This window comes from Nylanderia fulva, unplaced genomic scaffold (assembly GCF_048542155.1).
Source record: "Nylanderia fulva isolate GAGA-0341 unplaced genomic scaffold, ASM4854215v1 Scaffold3, whole genome shotgun sequence".
Taxonomy (NCBI): Eukaryota; Metazoa; Arthropoda; class Insecta; order Hymenoptera; family Formicidae; genus Nylanderia; species Nylanderia fulva.
Window position 1 is genome coordinate 4800973 of NW_028190368.1, and position 19198 is coordinate 4820170.

At 26.6% G+C, this 19198-nt stretch overlaps 2 protein-coding genes and 1 long non-coding RNA gene across 3 annotated transcripts; 2 read left to right on the plus strand and 1 right to left on the minus strand.

Annotated features, from left to right (window-relative positions):
• Window positions 1–320: 320 nt before the first annotated feature.
• Window positions 321–5083, minus strand: LOC146722574 (uncharacterized). The gene is made up of 4 exons (XR_014925079.1): window positions 4845–5083; window positions 4606–4684; window positions 4328–4515; window positions 321–864 (listed from the first exon to the last, which is right to left on the minus strand). It is a non-coding gene; the product is annotated as an uncharacterized LOC146722574 (long non-coding RNA).
• LOC114931372 (odorant receptor 10-like) lies at window positions 3344–6350 on the plus strand. Its single transcript, XM_085484364.1, has 6 exons — window positions 3344–4083; window positions 4200–4609; window positions 4855–4954; window positions 5681–5782; window positions 5867–6025; window positions 6279–6350. Exons 1-6 carry the CDS (start codon window positions 3790–3792, stop codon window positions 6339–6341), a joined length of 1128 nt encoding a protein of 375 aa, XP_085340490.1. The 5' UTR covers window positions 3344–3789; the 3' UTR covers window positions 6342–6350.
• A 1857-nt stretch (window positions 6351–8207) lies between these two features.
• LOC114931440 (uncharacterized) lies at window positions 8208–17871 on the plus strand. Its single transcript, XM_029303513.2, has 12 exons — window positions 8208–8600; window positions 8717–9129; window positions 9407–9506; window positions 11519–11620; window positions 11704–11862; window positions 12088–12142; window positions 14682–15001; window positions 15714–16123; window positions 16419–16515; window positions 17231–17332; window positions 17396–17554; window positions 17799–17871. Exons 1-12 carry the CDS (start codon window positions 8307–8309, stop codon window positions 17853–17855), a joined length of 2268 nt encoding a protein of 755 aa, XP_029159346.2. The 5' UTR covers window positions 8208–8306; the 3' UTR covers window positions 17856–17871.
• Window positions 17872–19198: the final 1327 nt, after the last annotated feature.

Sequence of the window (19198 nt, forward strand, 5' to 3'; positions counted from 1 at the left end):
ATGATACACACATATTATAAAATATATAAAAGATATATATTATATATTATATATATAATATATATATATATATATATATATATTCTATATTATATATTTTATTATATAAATTATAAATAATCCAATATTATAATATTGTATTATTGAATCAATATAATTTATTGTATTATATACAAGAATTAGTCTAAATAATAATTAAAGCAATTGTCTCAATATTACAATGCATCTCATAAAAATAAAAAAATGTAGTAATCACAAAAAATATCTTAATGCATATTTTAAAGCATGTATAATATTTATAACATTTTCTTATTGACAGCTTTAGGCGAAATAAAATAGATTTTATTTTGCTTAGGAAATATGTAAAGCCTCTTATTCCTTATCTATTTATTCACCAAATCATGATTTGTATAATTTCTTTTTATTCTCCTAATAAAATCATAGTTAAAAAAAATGTATTATAACATCTTTAAATTAGATTAAAATCGCAAATATTTCTTTCGATCATTTTCTACCGATCATTAAATGAACAAAAATGTACAAATACCATACACAGATACGTTACGTCAGTGCATTTTTCTCATAAATAGATGATTATGATGATGTAATCTGGATCCATCATTATTCACTATATACATTATTATTTATCACTTGGAAGGAAGTAAAACGTTACTCATTTATCTAAAAAATTGCATATTTTTGTTCAGGAAATTGCGAAAAATTGTATTTTTTAGAGCGATCTTGTAGAGTGTGATCGCTTTCCTAACATTCATAGTCCAGCTTTTGTCTATAGCATCCAACTGGCGAAAGAGAAATCATCGTCTCTCTAAAGGAACACTGTAGCTATCCGTAGCGATTTATAATCTGTAACAATCAACATTGCATCGATTAAGCAAAATTTCAACATTGCCATCGAATTTTATATTCTACTATTGTGTTAAAAATGACATAAAGTGTGAGATCTGAAGAAAAAAATAGTTGCCCGAAAAGCGGAAGACTCATATTCGCTTCCTTATTTTACTCGTATCATACATATTATTCTAATAGACAAATATCGTTTTCTAAAAGATTATTTGTTAGACTGAAAACCATGCAAATGTCATAAATATTGGTTACATAAATTCTTGTTTATTACTCGTTTCTCTTATTTAGAATTCAAACTTCGACATTTTTGAGCAATATACATATAGTTTATTTTATGTAAATAAAACACGAAATACTGTTCTTTGAAATACCATCATTCAGTCAGTATAACGAACCTTATACTTTCTACAGCTGTCCATTTCACATTTCATGAAGGGTGTGTGTATTAAAGTATAAAATATGAAAATGGATAATAGAGGTGTTGTGCTGTACACGCTTAGTTATAAATATAAACGCCTTCGCCTTGTGGCGTTTCTAAGCGAGAACGCCTTAATACAGTACCTACGATAAGAGCCAAGAAAAACGTAAAGAATGTGTTAAATAATTTACAATCATTATGGTTTTTTCCGAGAATACATCGTACTCTTGAGATATTATACCAGAATCTCTATTTATTAATTCTATACTGACTATTACTGCAGAAAAAGTCTCTATTTGTTGAACCTGCACACGCAACACCACTTCTTACCGCATAAAAACTTTATCAATATATATCCCAAAGTATAGGAAACGGAAATATGAAAGAATACATAATATACATACATCAACCTTCGCTTTGATTAAATACTTGTTTATCGTAATATCTTGAAAAATCCTTCGATCCATTACACATAACGATTTTGTGCTAAAACATCTATTCCAAATAATTATTAATTTTTACGATCTTATATATATCTAAGTATATATGATACGAAGTACATTAGTAATCATGCGAGGAAAATCGATGCTAAAAAAGATTATTTTTATTGTAAAATTAAGTTTGTTTCCAGTATTGTGTTGGCCGTTGCCAAAAGACGCGACGAAATTCAAAATGATTTGCAATTATATCATTATTTAGGAATTATTTTGGCAATAATTGCACAAGTATCATCGATATATACTATTTTAAATAATATTGACAATTTTGTACTTCTAGTAGACTTAATGTTTTTTCTAGTCATATTTGCGATAATCGACATTGCATTTCTTTTTAAAAAAGGAATAGCAAACAAATAAATGTCACAGAACATTTTGTACTAGCTAGCTTATAAAATCAAAAACAATTAAACACAGTATAATGATGGACTTTATCTCGTCCTGAAAACATCACGCAATGAGGAGTCAACCTCACTTTCCCTGAATAGTTGCACACGCTTGTGAAACCGTATAATTAAAGATTTCGTATTGAAAACATTAAACAAAATAAAATACAATAGATTTTGTTTCGCACAAAAAGTCGCAAAATGTAACGTTTTTTCCATATTTCTGTTCTTTAGATCATGTGCTCCGTGCAATTTCTTTCTATTTTCCTAATTAAAATTCTAGTTTAATATAAAGAACATAACGTGATCTTCGAAATTAAATCGAAATCGCAACTATATCTATCGTTTTCTAATGATTATCTATTTAATTAAAAATGTACAAAAACTGTACACAGATACATTAGTGTTTTTCTCGCGAATAGAAGATTGCTAGGAATATGTTTGAACCGCCCTTTAATACATAATTTTTATCTATTACTTGGAAATAAACAAAGTTCTTCATTTACTCCTAAGGATTACCGACTTTTTGTTCAGCAAATAACGAGGAATATTTTTTTAAAACGATCTTGTAAAGTGTGGTTACTTGTTTAGCATTTATAATCAAGATTTCAACAGACAAGAGATAAATCATTGTCTCTCTAATTACATTGTAACTATCTGTAGCGATTTTGTATTATCTGTAGTATTAAAAATGGCATAAGATGAAATGTCTGCCTGAAGATAAATAACTTGTGTCTTTGTGTGTTGTATTCTTCATTTTCAAATAATACTTGCCCAAATGCAAAAGATTCACATTCGATTTTGCTTTCAGTTACTAACATCCCAAATATTTTTCTAATTCACAAATATCTTTCCCTAAATATTATTTGTTAGACCGAAAAACATGCAAATGAGTTAAATATTGGTTACCTAAATTCTTGTTTATTCCTCGTTTTCTCATCTACAAATTTCGTCATTTTTGAGCAATACACATAGTTTATTTTGTGTAAACAAAACACGAAATACTGTTCTTCGAAATACCGTCATTTAGTCAGTATAACGAACCTTACTTCCTACAGCTGTCCGTTTCACATGAAGAGTGTGTGTATCAAAGTATAAAATATGTAAATGATAATAGAGGTGCTGTTATAAGTACACGCTCAGTTATAAGTAGAAACACCTTTGACCTGTAGCGTTTCTAAGAGAGAACGCCTTAATACAATACCTACAATAAGAGCCAAGAAAAACGTAAGAAATGTGTTAAATAATTTACAATCAATTATGGTTTTTTTCTCCGAGAATAAATAGTACTCTTCAGATATCATACCAGAATCGCTATTTACTTATTCTATACTGACTATTACTGCGAAAAAGTCTCTATTTGTTGAACCTGCGCACGCAAAACCACATCTCTTATCGCATGAGAATTTTATCAATAAGCATCTCAAAGTATGTGAAACGGAAATGTGCAAGAATACATAATATACGTACATCAATCCTTCCTTTGACTATATATTTGTTTATCGCAATATCTTGAGCACTCCTTCGACTCTTAACGATCTTGTGCTAAAACGTCTATTATAAATAATAATTAATATTTACGATCTTATATATAAATATATAAGATACGAAATACATTGTAGTCATGCGAGGAAAAGTAATGCTAAAAAAGATTATTTTTATTTTAAAGTTAAGTTTGCTTCCAGGTTTGTGTTGGCCGCTGTCAAAAGACACGACAAGATTAAAAATAATTTGCGTACAATTATATCATTATTTAGGAATTATTTTGGCAATAGGTGCAGAAGTATCAGTGATATATACTATCGTAACTCGTTTTGACGATTTTGTACTTTTAGTAGTGTTAACACTCTTTCTAAGCAGCATTATTCACAGCATTGGAAATTCTATCTTTCATATAATTTATAGACAACGTATACAAGTAATTACTGTATCTATGTGTACTTAATAAAAAAAGCTCAAATGTAAATTAATTAAAGGATCATATTTTGCTAATATGCACTATTTTATCAATAATATGTATCACACTATTTGCAGTATGTCACGTTTGAAATGATACATTTTTCTGAATCGATGCAACCACACGAAGATGTGATTATTCAACGATACATTGACAAATGTGTCATGATTTACGGTGTGTCTCTATTTACATTATATATAAGTACCTTAATATGCGTCATTGCAGTACCGTTAGTAATGGATCAACCGTTTCCAATGCCACTTGAATATCCATTCAATGTGTACGATCAGCCGCTAAGAACTATTATCTACTTACATCACGTTGTAGTCGGAATGCATGTAACAGGGCAATTATGTACCAATTTTTTAATGGGTCTTTTACTTTGGGTCATATCTGCAAGATTGGAAATATTGGCCAATGAACTGCGGAAAACTACAGATATTTACGATTTGGTCAAATGTATTAGAAAGCATCAGTACTTACTCAAGTAATACTTTTTTACTTTATGCAGTTGTGAACACTAATAATTGCCGACATTTTTACACTTAGCGATCATATTTCTCTGTAACATTTAAAAAACATATGTTGTTACTTGAACAACCAATTATATAGTTAAACATTACACTATTTTATGAAAATGTGGGAAAATTATATTATCGTATAAATTGTGTAATTTGAAAAATATTTAACACTATGTAAATTATATATAATGCTTAATAAACCTTTGTTTAGGTGTGCAACTGAAGTTACTTTTGCTGCTCGGCCTTTCGCATTTACAACTATATGTTGTAGTACAATTTGCACAATAATAATCCTTCTTTTATTTCTTACCGTAAGTACACGTTATATAAACAAAATTATTCTTTTATTTGGCAAATTATTGTCTCATTGACTTTTGTATACAATTATTTGCATACAATTATACATCATATAATTTTACATAAGAATTGAAAATATTGTATATGGCGACATGTGCTATAATATAAAAATAATTTGACTTTAACATTTATTTATATTTTTGTATAAACGAGCAGAACGTAACAATTTTTCGTTTTCTAATTATGTGTGTATGTTTGTGTGTAATCACCATTAAATATATAGAAAATAGAATATTTTTATTGATATGTAAAACATTTGAATCACTTAATATAAATTATAAAATTAAATTATGTACCATATAAAAGCAATGTAAACACGCGCGCGCGCGCGTGAGTGTGTGTGTGTGTGTGTGTGTATGTATTTATATATATATGTATATGTGTGTATATATATACATATATATATTAATCAATAATTTGAAAGCATTTAGAGCAATTCTACATTCTTAAATTCTTATTGCTTCTATTTAAGCTTTATTGACATTTAATGGCGTTAACATTTAAAAAAACTGTACAACTGTTTGACTATAAATAGATATAATCTTTATCTATTAATGCGTATAACAAACATAACTCAATTAATAATAAGTAATAAGACAAATAATATAAAAACCATAAATAAAGATATATCAATTTTTACTACTCTCTCTCTCTCTCTCTTTATCAAATTATTTAAACAGACTGAATCTATGACAATGATATACCAATATATTGGTTTAATTATATCCTCCTTGTCAGAAGTATTCATGTATACATGGCCAGCAGAAAATTTAATTCACAGAGTAAGTTATATTTATCGCTAAAAATTATTATAAATTATCATAAATTATTATGAATTATTATATATGTTTGTTATTTTTTTTCAGAGCCAAGATATCGGACAAACAGCATTTGATATGCCTTGGTACGATCAATCAATTAAATTACGTAAATGTCTACAAATTATTATACGAAGAAGTCAAAAGCCAATAACAGTTTCAATTCCTTGTGTTATGCCTGCATTATCTCTTAGCTACTTCACATCGGTGAGAAATATTTTGAATTGATTGAATTGATTAACTATATAGCTATCGTATATATCGATCGCGCGCCTGTTTTCTAGCTATCATCTTATACGATTCAATATTTATTGATATTTTATTTTATTAATAAATTTAATGATATGTGACTAACATAAACTATAACTATAAATATAAATATAAAAGCAAATGCAAATATTATTAACAATCTTTTTTTGGCATAATATTTTAGCCATTTATGTCGTTATATATGTTCCAGTACTTTTCGACTATAATCTCTTATTTCACAACGTTTCGAGTATTTTTAAACGATGAAAACTAAAAATGAACATTATAGAATACCAAAATAATGATTGTAATAGTTAATGTTTACACAAAAAAATCTATATTATGTCACATTAATTATGTAAATATAATTCCTCTGTACCAGCAAATTATATATTGTTTGATTTCAAAATTATTATAAATAAAATATTATTATTTTTAATATTTTATATAAGAATATTATATATAAGATTATGTATATATATATATATATATATATATATATATAAGATTAAATTTTGTATGTATATATATATATATACATATACAAAATATATATACATATACATATAATATATGTAAAACAGTCATTTTATCTATTTTGCATAATATTAATAATGCGTATTTTTGGATTTTATTATATTGAGAAAAAACAACTTTTATATAAAAAATTGATATATACATTGGTCAAAAAAATTATCGCAACACGCAATTAATATCAAAATTTCGTATAAATTCAAATAAGCGTATCTCCGCGAAAAATTATTGTATTTGAACATTTTTTTTGTTTTAAAGGGTGAAGTGTCTACTTTAAGAAACTTTCATTCGATTTTGATTTCATTCTCTTTCCCTCTCTTCACCTCTTTAAAAAGTAAAGTGTATTTTTTTCAAAAAATTGCAAAATTTGACGAACTCTACGGAGCGAAATAAACTTTTTTCACAAATCTTATCCAAATTTTCGTAAAATATGGATTTTTTCCTACAAATTAAAAAAAGCAAAGTTCGTACCATTTTTTGGCAGAGTTACAGCGATCACTTGTCTAGCATCTATAATAAGAAATCAACGGACGAGAGATAAATCATCGTCTCTCTAATTACATTGTAACTATCTGTAGCGATTTTGCAATAATCGACACTGCATCTATTCAGCGAAATTCGAACATGGATCTGAAATTATATATTTAACATGTCTCAGCCAGAAATAATAGTTAAATCAACGTCGAATTGATGTCGAATTAATGACGAATTGGTCGAATCGATATCGATGCGACGTCTTTTTGACCGATCATTTCTGACTGAGGTATATTTACAGTATTAAAAATGGCATAAGATAAAGTGTCTGTTTGAAGATAAATAATAACTTGTGAGGTCTTTGAAAATAAAGAATGATTGCCCAAATGCAAAAAATTCACATTCGATTTTGATTTCCGTTACTCACATCCCAATTATATTTCTAATCCACAAATATCGTTTTCTAAAGATTATTTGTTAGGCCGAAAAACATACAAATGTCTTAAATATCGGTTACATATATATATATACTTGCTTATTACTCGTTTCTCTTATGTAGAATTCAAATTTCGGCATTTGTGTACAATATATACAGACAGTTTATTTTGTGTAAATAAAACACGAAATACTGTTCTTTGAAATACTTACTTCCTACAGCTGTTCATTTCACATGAAGAGTGCGTGTATCAAAGTATAAAATATGTAAATGATAATAGAGGCGTTGTGCTGTACACGCTCGGTTATAAGCGGAAACGCCTTCGCCTTGTAAAGTTTCTAAACGAAAACGCATTATAATAAAGTACCTATATATTAAAAGCCAAGAAAAACGTAAAAAATGTGTTAAATGATTTACAATCATTTATGGTTTTTTTTTCTTCGATAATACATAATACTCTTGAGATATACTAGAATCTCTATTTATTTTTTTTTTATATTGACTATTCCTGCAAAAATGTCTCTATTTATTGAACCCAAACACGCAATACCATCTCTTATTGCATAAAAATTTTATCAATATGCATCCCAAAGTATGTGAAACGGAAATGTGCAAGAATACATAATATACGTACATCAATCCTTCCTTTGGCTATATATTTGTTTATCGCAATATCTTGAAAAATCCTTCTACCCATTACACATAACAATCTTGTGCTAAAACGTCTATTCAAAATAATTATTAACTTTTACGATCTTATATATAAGTATATAAGACACGAAGTACATTGTAGTCATGCGTGGACAATTGATGTTAAAAAAGATTATTTTTGTTTTAAAGTTAAGTTTGTTTCCAGTATTGTGTTGGCCGCTGCCAAAAGACGCAACGAGATTCAAAATAACTTGCGTGCAATTATATCATTTATTATTAATTATTTCGGCAATAATTGCAGAAATATCAATGATATATACTATTTATAATAATTATAACGATATTGTACTTCTAGTAGAGATAATACTTTATCTAAGCTGCACTGTTCACAGCACTGAAAATTATATCTTTCACACCATTTTTAGAAAACGTATACAAGTAATTATTCTATATCTATTTACATTTAATGACAAAATCTCAGATATAAATTAATCAAAGGATCAGATTTTGCTAATATGCACTATTTTATCAATAATGTGCATCACTGTTTGCAGTTCGTCACGTTTGAAATGATAGAATTTTCTGAATCGATCCAACCACACGAAGATGTGATTATTGAACGATACATTGACAAATGTGTCATGCTTTACGGTGTGTCTCTATTTCTGCTATATGTGAGTGGGTTTTGGCCCAGTTTAGTACCGTTTCTAACGGATCAACCGTTTCCAACGCCAATTCAATATCCTGAATCATTGAATGTGTACGATCAGCCGCTAAGAGTTATTATATATATACATCAAACTGCGATCGCAATACAAATAGCAGCGCAAATAAGTACCAATAGTTTAATGGGACTTTTACTTTGGATCACATCTGCAAGATTGGAAATGTTGGAAAATGAGCTGCAGAAAACTACAGATATTTACGATTTGGCCAAATGTATTAGAAAGCATCAGTACTTACTCAAGTAATACTTTTTTACTTTATGCAGTTGCAAACACTAATAATTGCCAATATTTTTACACTTAGCGATCATATTTCTCTGTAATATTTAAGAAACATATGTTATTACTTCTATATATAATATTGCACTATTTTATGAAAGTGTGGGAGAATATCGCAAATCATAAAATCTCTGTGCATACGAGAATATATTATCGTTATATTATTGTATAAATTGCATAATTTGAAAAATATTTAACACTAGGTAAATTATATATAATGCTTAATAAACCTTTGTTTAGGTGTGCAACTGAAGTTACTTTTGCTGCTCGGCCTTTCGTATTCTCAAGTATATGTTGTAGTACAATTTGCACAATTATTATCCTTCTTTTATTTCTTACCGTAAGTACATGTCACATACACAAAATTATTCTTTCATTTTGCAAATTATTTTCTCATTGACTTTTGTATACAATTATTTGCATATAATTATACATAATAGAATTTTACTTAAAAATTGAAAATATTGTATATGACGTTATGTGCTATATATAATATAAAAACAATTTGACTTAAATTATTTAACATTTATTTTTATTTTTGTATAAACAAGCAGAACGTAACAGTTTTTAATATTCTAATTATGTGTGTATGTTTATGTGTTATCATCATTAAATATATACAAGATAGAATATTTGTATTTATATATAAAAACATTTCAATCATATATATACTAGTATTTCGGACCGCGCTTTGCGCGATCCTCGTCTATATGAGCTCTAGCCTGTATAAAACTTGATTTAACACAGAAAATTATTTGTTCTGTCTATATAACCGCAAACTACTTCCACATTTCTGGACCGATTTTTGCTAAATTTTTATCAAAATGTTACAAATTTTTCGAGGATAACTACTATATTATTTTTTTCACTCCCTGATATTTTATTTCGCGCTGCGTTTTGCATAAATAAATATTGATTTACGTGATTTTCTCTAAACATTTGATGATATTTAAATGTTCCCTGCATTTCTAGAAAAAACCACTATGGTTTTTACATTATTCTAGATGTATGAGACCTAGAACAACTCGAATTTTACTTTCCGCTCGAGATAAAAAAATCGCACTTTTTGGGCATCCTCCTTTAAGATCATGTTGGATGATTATAAATCAGTTCCAAATGTAGAAAAAATAATTCTCAAATTTTTTCAGATTTTTATTTTCAGCCCTGAGTCTCCCTGTTTGCACATATGTTATTTAAATATTTATATAATATTTTTTAATAATTTGAAAAAAAATATTAATTTATTATACTTCAGTTCTAGATGGAGTCAGCTGCAAAAGTAGTGAACAAGATTATTCAATTTTTCGTAAAAGATAGTCACACAAAAATCGTATATAGGCTATTCCACACGAGTCATGGGTGTTTTTAATTCAGTTAATTATTTTTTATCTATTTTTCAAGCAATATAACAACGTATTTTATATTTCTTTTTATCTTTCTTGAACTTTTAATCGTCGTTATTTTTGATTATATAAGAAAAAGATGTGTAGGAAATTTCATTCCAGTGCTCAATGATTAAGCGCAAATTTTAGATAATTTTTTGTTTGTTTTAGAAAAACAATTCGAGGAAATTAATAATCAATGGTTAAGAAATTTTTAAAAAATCTAAAAAACTAAAAGTCGCAAAGTTTCAAGGAATATTATTGTATTGTATAATTGTATTTATTCAAAGTATAAAAAGAAAATCGATCATACAGAATAAAAATTGTTTCATAATCGTCTCTTTTTAATATAAAATAATAATTTAAATTTTTTCACTCGATTTGTGTGTATAGTGTATAGTATAACACACACAACTCGAGTGAAATACCTCATATACGATGTTTTACTATTTTCACGGCAATAAAACGTATTTCATAAAATGTCGCCATTTTGGACTAGAACTAACTTAAATAAATATTTTTTAAATAAAAAAAAAATTTACATGCCAACAGGGAGACTCAAGGTTCAAAATAAAAATCTGAAAAAAGAGATTTTTTTCACATTTAAAGCCAATTTACTACTATCCAACATTAAAATTCTGAAAAAACCCATTTAACGACTACCCTAATATATATATATATATATATATATATATATATATATATATATATATTAGTCAATAATTTGAAACCATTAGAGCAATTTTTCATTCTTAAATTCTTATTGCTTCTATATAAGTTTTATTGACATTTAATGTCGTTAACATTTAAAAAACTGTACAACTGTTTGACTATAAATAGATATAATCTTTATCTATTAATGCGTATAAGAAACATAACTCAATTAATAATAAGTCAAATAATATAAAAAACGTAAATAGAAATATATCAATTTTTACTATTCTCTCTCTTTACTAAATTATATAAACAGTCTCAATCTATGACACTGATATACCAATATACCGGTTTTGTCGGATACTGCTTGGCAGAAATATTCATGTATGCATGGCCAGCAGAAAATTTAATTCACAGAGTAAGTTATATTTATCGCTAAAAATTATTATAAATTATTATAAATTATTATGAATTATTATACATGTTTGTTATTTTTTTCAGAGCGAAGTTTTCGCACAAACAGCATATGATATACCTTGGTACGATCAATCAACTAAAATACGTAAATGTCTAGAAATTATTATATTAAGGAGTCAAAAACCAATAACAGTTTCAATACCTTGTGTTATGGCATCATTATCTCTTAGCTACTTTACATCGGTAAGAAATATTTTGAATTGATTGAATTGATTAACTATATAGCTATCGTATATATCGATCGCGCGCCTGTTTTCTAGCTATCATCTTATACGATTCAATATTTATTGATATTTTATTTTATTAATAGATTTTGATAATATGTGACTAACATAAACCATATGCAAATATTATTAACAATCTTTTTTAGCATAAAATCTTAGCTATTTATGTTGTTATATGTTCCAGTACTTTTCGACCATAGTCTCTTATTTTACGACGCTTCGAATATTTTTAAACAATTAAAACTAAAAGTAAACATAGCAAAAAATCAAAATAATTATTGTAGTAATTAATATTTACACAAAGAAAAATCTATTTTATGTCGCATTAATTATATAAATATAGTTTATCCACCAGCAAATTGTATTTGATTTCGAAATTATTTTTAGATAGATTTCTTATATATTAATTATATAAATATAGTTTCTCTATACCAGCAAATTAGGTATATTGTTTGATTTCAAAATTATTATAAATTAAATATTATTATTTTAAATATATTGGTATATTGTTTATAAAATATAGTTGAATACACTAATATATATATATATATATATATATATATATATATATATCATATATGTGTGTGTGTGTGTAAAATATAGTAATTTTCTCTATTATATAGAAAAAAAACAATTTATATATATACAATATACAATATATATAAAATTGATATATATTACTATAAAATGCAATTTTGCACAACTTACTCATGCAGCGATGAATTTGTGTATAGCTCACACCTTCCGCGGTTAAAAGACGCTTTACTGCTCGCCGTTCAGCTTGTTAATTGTTCACTTCATTTTGACTGTTTGGACGGTATACTGATACGTCTTGAGGGCACACTGCTACTCTCATCATATAGTCGCAATTCTACCGGATATGACACTATAGTGAAGTCACGTCTATTTCACATTAAAGATATTATTCCGTAATAAACTTATTCAGCTTTTGTTACATCCTTTGACTCATTTTCATTTAAATGACCTAATAATAAATATGTAACATACGATAAGTAAATACTGCATTGCATTAATCAAGCTGTACTAGATTATTCATCGATTATATTAACAAGTACATTGGAAATACATTCTGTAGCACATTACTTGTCTACTTTATTACATTAGTAGCCCAATTGTGACATCAATCATAGCAAACCGTTTCTTAGTTAAAAAATATCCAATTATATCAAAACTAAAAATTATTCTACATTCATAAACGTGCATACAAAATTATTCTACATTCATATTCAACGCAATTTAACAGAATAAAATATACAGACTCTATTTTGTACTGACAGCATATGACTTTGCCTGAATAGTTGCACACGTAAGTGGAAATCCTATAATTAAAGATATTTTATATTGAAAGAATTGAGCGTAGTAAAGTACAATAGATATTGCTTCACGCATAAAATCGCAAAATGCTACATCATTTCCATCTTTCTATTCACCAGATTATGTGTTTCGTGTAATTTCTTTTTATTCTTCTAACTAAAATTATAGTTTAATAAAAAAGAAAATATTTGACAAAATTCTTTATCTCCAAAATTTAATCAACATCGCAAATATTTCTATCGTTTTCTACTGATTATTTATTTGACTGTAGCATAAAAAATATACAAAAACTTTATACAGATATCTTAGTGCCTTTCTCGCGAAGAAATGATTATTATGAATATGTTTGGATCACTATTCCATTTTTATTTGTTACTTGAAGACAAGCTAAACGTAATTCATTTACTTCAAAAATAAACCATTGTCTCTCTTACATTGTAACTGTCTGTAGCGATTTTGTAGCAATCGCAACTACACATACTGATTGTGAGCGAAATTCTAACATAAGTTTGAAATTATAGATATATGTATTTACAGTGTTAAAAATGGTCTGTGCATAAAATAAAGCATATGATGATAAATAATAACTTGTGAGATCTTTGAAAATAAAGAAAAGTTGTCAATAATGCGAAATATTCAGATTTTCATTTCAGTTACTCACATCTCAAATTTTTTCTAATCCACAAATAGCGATTTTCTGAAGATTATTTGTTAGACTAAATAATATTCAATTGCCTTAAATATTGATTACACAAATTCTTGTTCATTATTTGTTTCTCTTCTCTAAAAATCTAATTTCTACATTGTTAAGCAATATACAGTTATTGTGTAAGAATAGAACACGAAATACTGTTCTTTGAAATACCGTCATTCATTATCACAAACCTTACTTCCTACATCTATCCGTTTCACATGAAAGGTGTGCATATCAAAGTATAAAATATGTAAGTGATAATATTATGTTGTACATGCCCAGTTATAAGGGGAAGCGTCTTCACCTTGTGGCGGGAACGCCTTAATACAGTACCTACGATAAGAGTTAAGAAAAGCGTGTAAGAAACGTGTTAAATAATTTACAATAATTTATAGCTTCGCGTTTCCGAGAATATGCGAATACAAAGTGCTTTCGAGATATCATACCAGAATCTCACTGCATTTTTTATCGACCATTACTATAAAAAATTTCTATTTGTTGAACCTGCACGCGCAACACCATCTCTTATCGCATAAGAATTTTATCAGTATATTATCGATATATCCCAAAGTATGTGAAACGGAAATGTGCAAGAATACATAATATAAGTACATCAATCTTCCCTTGGCTATATATTTGTTTGTCATAATATCTTTGCAAATTCTTCGACCTATTACACATAACAGTCTTTGTGCAGAAATTTCTATTTCAAAAAAATAATTATTAATTTTTACAATTTTATATATAAGTATATAAGATACGAAATACATTAGTCATGCGAGGAAAATTGATGTTAAGAAAGTTTATTTTTATTATAAAATTAAGTCTATTTCCAGCTTTAGCTTGGCCTCTGTCAAAAGACGTGACAAGATTGAAAAAGATTTGCGTGCAATTATATCATTATTTAGGAATTATTTTGGCAATAAGTGTCCAAGTATCATTGGTACATAATATTGTAAATCATTTTGACGATGTTGTACTTTTAGTAGTGTTAATACTTTTTCTAAGCGGCGTTACTCACAGCCTTGCAAATTTTATCTTTCATAGAATTTATAGTCAACGTATACAAGTAATTACTATATATTTATGTACATTTAATAAAAAAAATCTCACAAGTAAACCTACGAAAGTGTCACTCACCGATTTTAATAAAACTTGGCACATTTGTAGAACTATGAAAAATATTCAATACGTATTTTTTTTTATCGGTAAAGGTTCGCTCTGAAGGATTGAAACTCTTAAAGGAAGGTTTTATGCATGAATGTAACTGCTGATATTCATAGCGCAGCTTACGTTGTTAACATTGTTCCTGCATAAAATTTCGAAAATTTCATCTCAGAATTGTGATTAGCGATATCAAAAATCTTGAGAAACGCCGAAATTCAAATTTAACATTTTTTACAATATTTCCATACTCTACAAGACTTGTAAGGATATTCATAGTGCAGCTTACGTTGGTAACATTGTTCGTGCAATGTTCAAATTTTCGAAATTTTACGCAGGAACAATGTTACCAACGTAAGCTGCACTATGAATATCAGCAGTTACATTCATGCATAAAACCTTCCTTTAAGAGTTTCAATCCTTCAGAGCAAACCTTGGCCAATAAAAAAATACTTTATTAAGAATATTTTTCATAGTTCTACAAATGTGCCAAGTTTCATTAAAATCGGTGAGTGACACTTCCGTAGGTTTACTTGTCAGATGTAAATTAGCTAAAAAATCACGTGTTACTAATATAGGCACACTATTATGTCAATAATGTGTATCACTATTTGCAGTATGTCACGTTTGAAATGATACATTTTTCTGAATCGATCCAACCACACGAAGATGTGATTATTAAACAATATATTGATAGATTCATCGTTGTTTATGGTATGGATGTGTTATCGTTATATGTTAGTACGTTACTGGCCGTCATTGCAGTACCGTTTTTAATGGATCAACCGTTTCCAATGCCAATTGAATATCCATTTAATGTGTACAATCAGCCGCTAAGAACTATTATCTATTTATATCACTCTGTGGTCGGAATACATGTAGCAGCGCAAACAAGTACCAATATTTTAATGGGTCTTTTACTTTGGGTCATATCTGCAAGATTGGAAATATTGGCCAATGAACTGCGGAAAACTACAGATATTTACCATTTGGTCAAATGTATTAAAAAGCATCAATACTTACTCAAGTAATACTTATTGTTTACTTTATGCAATTGCAAACACTAATGATTGCCGATACTTTTACACTTAGCGATCATATTTCTCTGTAATATTTAAGAAACATATGTTGTTACTTGAACAACCAATTATATAGTTAAACATTACACTATTTTATGAAAATGTGAGAAAATATCACAAGTCATAAAATTCTTATGAATATGAGAATACCAAAGTTATATTATCGCATAAATTGCGTAATTTGAAAAATATTGAACACTATGTAAATTATACATATATAATGCCTAATAAACCATTGTTTAGGTGTGCAACTGAAATTAGTTTTGCTGTTCGGCCTTTCGCATTTACAACTATATGTTGTAGTACAATTGTCACAATAATAGTCCTTTTATTTCTTAGCGTAAGTACATGTCATATAAATAAAATGACTCTTTTATTTGGTAAATTATTGTCTCATTGACTTTTGTATACAATTATTTGCATATACGATTATACATAATAGAATTATACTTAAGAATTGAAAATATTATATATTACAACATGTGTTATATGCAATATAAAAATGATTTGATTTTAACTATTTAACATTTATTGCATTTTCATTTTTGTACAAGAGAGCAAAACGTAATAATTTTTAGTTTTCTAATTATGTGTGTATGTAATCAGCATAAAATTATATATTATAATATAAAATGTTTTTATTTTTATAGAAACATTTTAATTATTTAAGATATATTACAAAATTAAACGATATAACTGTTATATCATGTAACTGTTGTGTGTATATATATATATATATATATATATATATATATATATATTTATATCTTACAATTAGTAACAACAATTTGAAAGAGGCATTAGAGCAACTTTTCATTCTTAAATTCTCATTGCTTCTATATAAGCTTTATTGACAGTTAATATTTTTAATGCACACACACATCTAAAAAAAATGTAGCACTGTTTGACTACAAATCTAATAATTAATATAGATATAATCTTTATTTATTAATGAGTAAAAGAAATACAACACAATTAATATTAAATCAAATAATGTAAATTATAAATAGAGATATGTATATCTTTCTACCTATTTTACCAAATTTTTTAAACAGACTGACAATTTGACAATGATATATCAATATACTGGTTTAATTATAAGGACTTTGACAGAAATATTCATGTATACATGGCCAGCAGAAAGTTTAATTGAGACAGTAAGTTATATTTATCGCTAAAAATTATTATAAATTATTATTTATGTTTGTTATTTTTTTCAGAGTCAAGATGTGGCAGAAACAGTTTTTCAAATGCCTTGGTACGATCAATCAATCAAAATACGTAAAATTCTACAAATTATTATACAAAGAAGTCGAAAACCAATAACAATTTCAATACCTTGTGTTATGTCCGCATTATCTCTTAACTACTTCACATCGGTGAGAAAAATTTTGAATTAATGAAATTGATTAACTATAATTATCGTATATATAGATCGCGCGCATGTTTTCTAGCTATCGTCTTATACAATTCAATATTTATTAATATTTTATTTTATTAATAGATTTTGATGATATGTGACTAACATAAACCATGAATATAGATATAAAAATATATATATATATATTATTAACAATTTTTTTGTCATGAAATTTTAGCTTTTTATGTCGTTATATGTTCCAGTACTTTTCGACTATAGTCTCTTATTTCAAGATGCTTCGAATGTTTTTAAACGATTAAAACTAAAAGTAAACATAGCAAGAAATCAAAATAATTATTATAGTAATTATTGTAATATTTAATATTTACACAAAGAAAATCTATATTATGTCACATTAATTATATAAATATAGTTTTTCCACCAGCAAATTGTATTTGATTTCGAAATTATTTTTAGATAGATTTTTTATTATTATATATTAAATATTATCTGTTAAATATACAGTTATACATCCTATTTATCTTAGTATTAATAATGCGTATTTTTAGATTTTATTATATTGCAAAAATCTTTTTTACATATATGAAGTATATAATATATCTTTAACATTCAATAAATAAATACTGCATTGATTAAATGACAATAGGTGTGATTATTCAATTATTAAATGACAAGTATATTACAAATATATTCTATAGCATATATTTACTGTCTACTTGTTTGCGCTAGCAGCCTAATTTTAACACTAATTATAATGAATCCATTGTTTCTTACCTCAGTCAAATATCCGTTTATTGTACTATCAAAAAACTATATTCTACATGCTTCTAGTAAATAATGTAACTGCATTCCTAAAAACAAGTCAATGCTTACAAGGTAATAAAAACCGTATACTTGTCTTAAATTATTACGAATTATTTAATTTTTAAATAAAAGCGTACTTGATTATGAAAGTAATGGTAAATAATAAAAATATGTTAATATAAGAGTCTTTTAGTTATTTGTGGGTCACAATAAAAATTGTAACATATATTAATTTTAATTGAAAATATAACTGGCACATACACACACAAAGTCGAAGGATTAAATTAAAAAATGATAAATCCTATCTTCTCAAATTTAATTACGATACTAAATATATAAATCTTTTATCACATAGAATCGACACAAAATTTTTTTGTGAAAAATAAAAGTATAAATGTGTGTAAAAAAAATCAGCGACGTATATTTACGATAAAAATTATCGAATAATTTCAATTCTGTCAAAATCTGTCACTAAAAAATATGTTTTTCTGTTATAAAATTTTATGATAACAAAAGAAAACTTCGTAAAGATTCATCTCAAATTTTACATTTTTATAAATTTTTATACATTTTATAATTTTGTAATACATAACTTGATAATTGTGTAAATTATAGTTTAGTTTATATCCTGTAAACAGTTTATATCTTGTATTTCAATTATTTTTACATTGATAATTTTAAGAAATAAGAGATTACTTGTACTCACACACTTATCTTCCGTATTATTCAATTTTGCTTGACAATATTTATCACAATATTTTTATATTTCTATATATTATACATTATTTTTGTATAATAAAAATGCTATTTTCACGATGTTATTGCACAAAATATACAC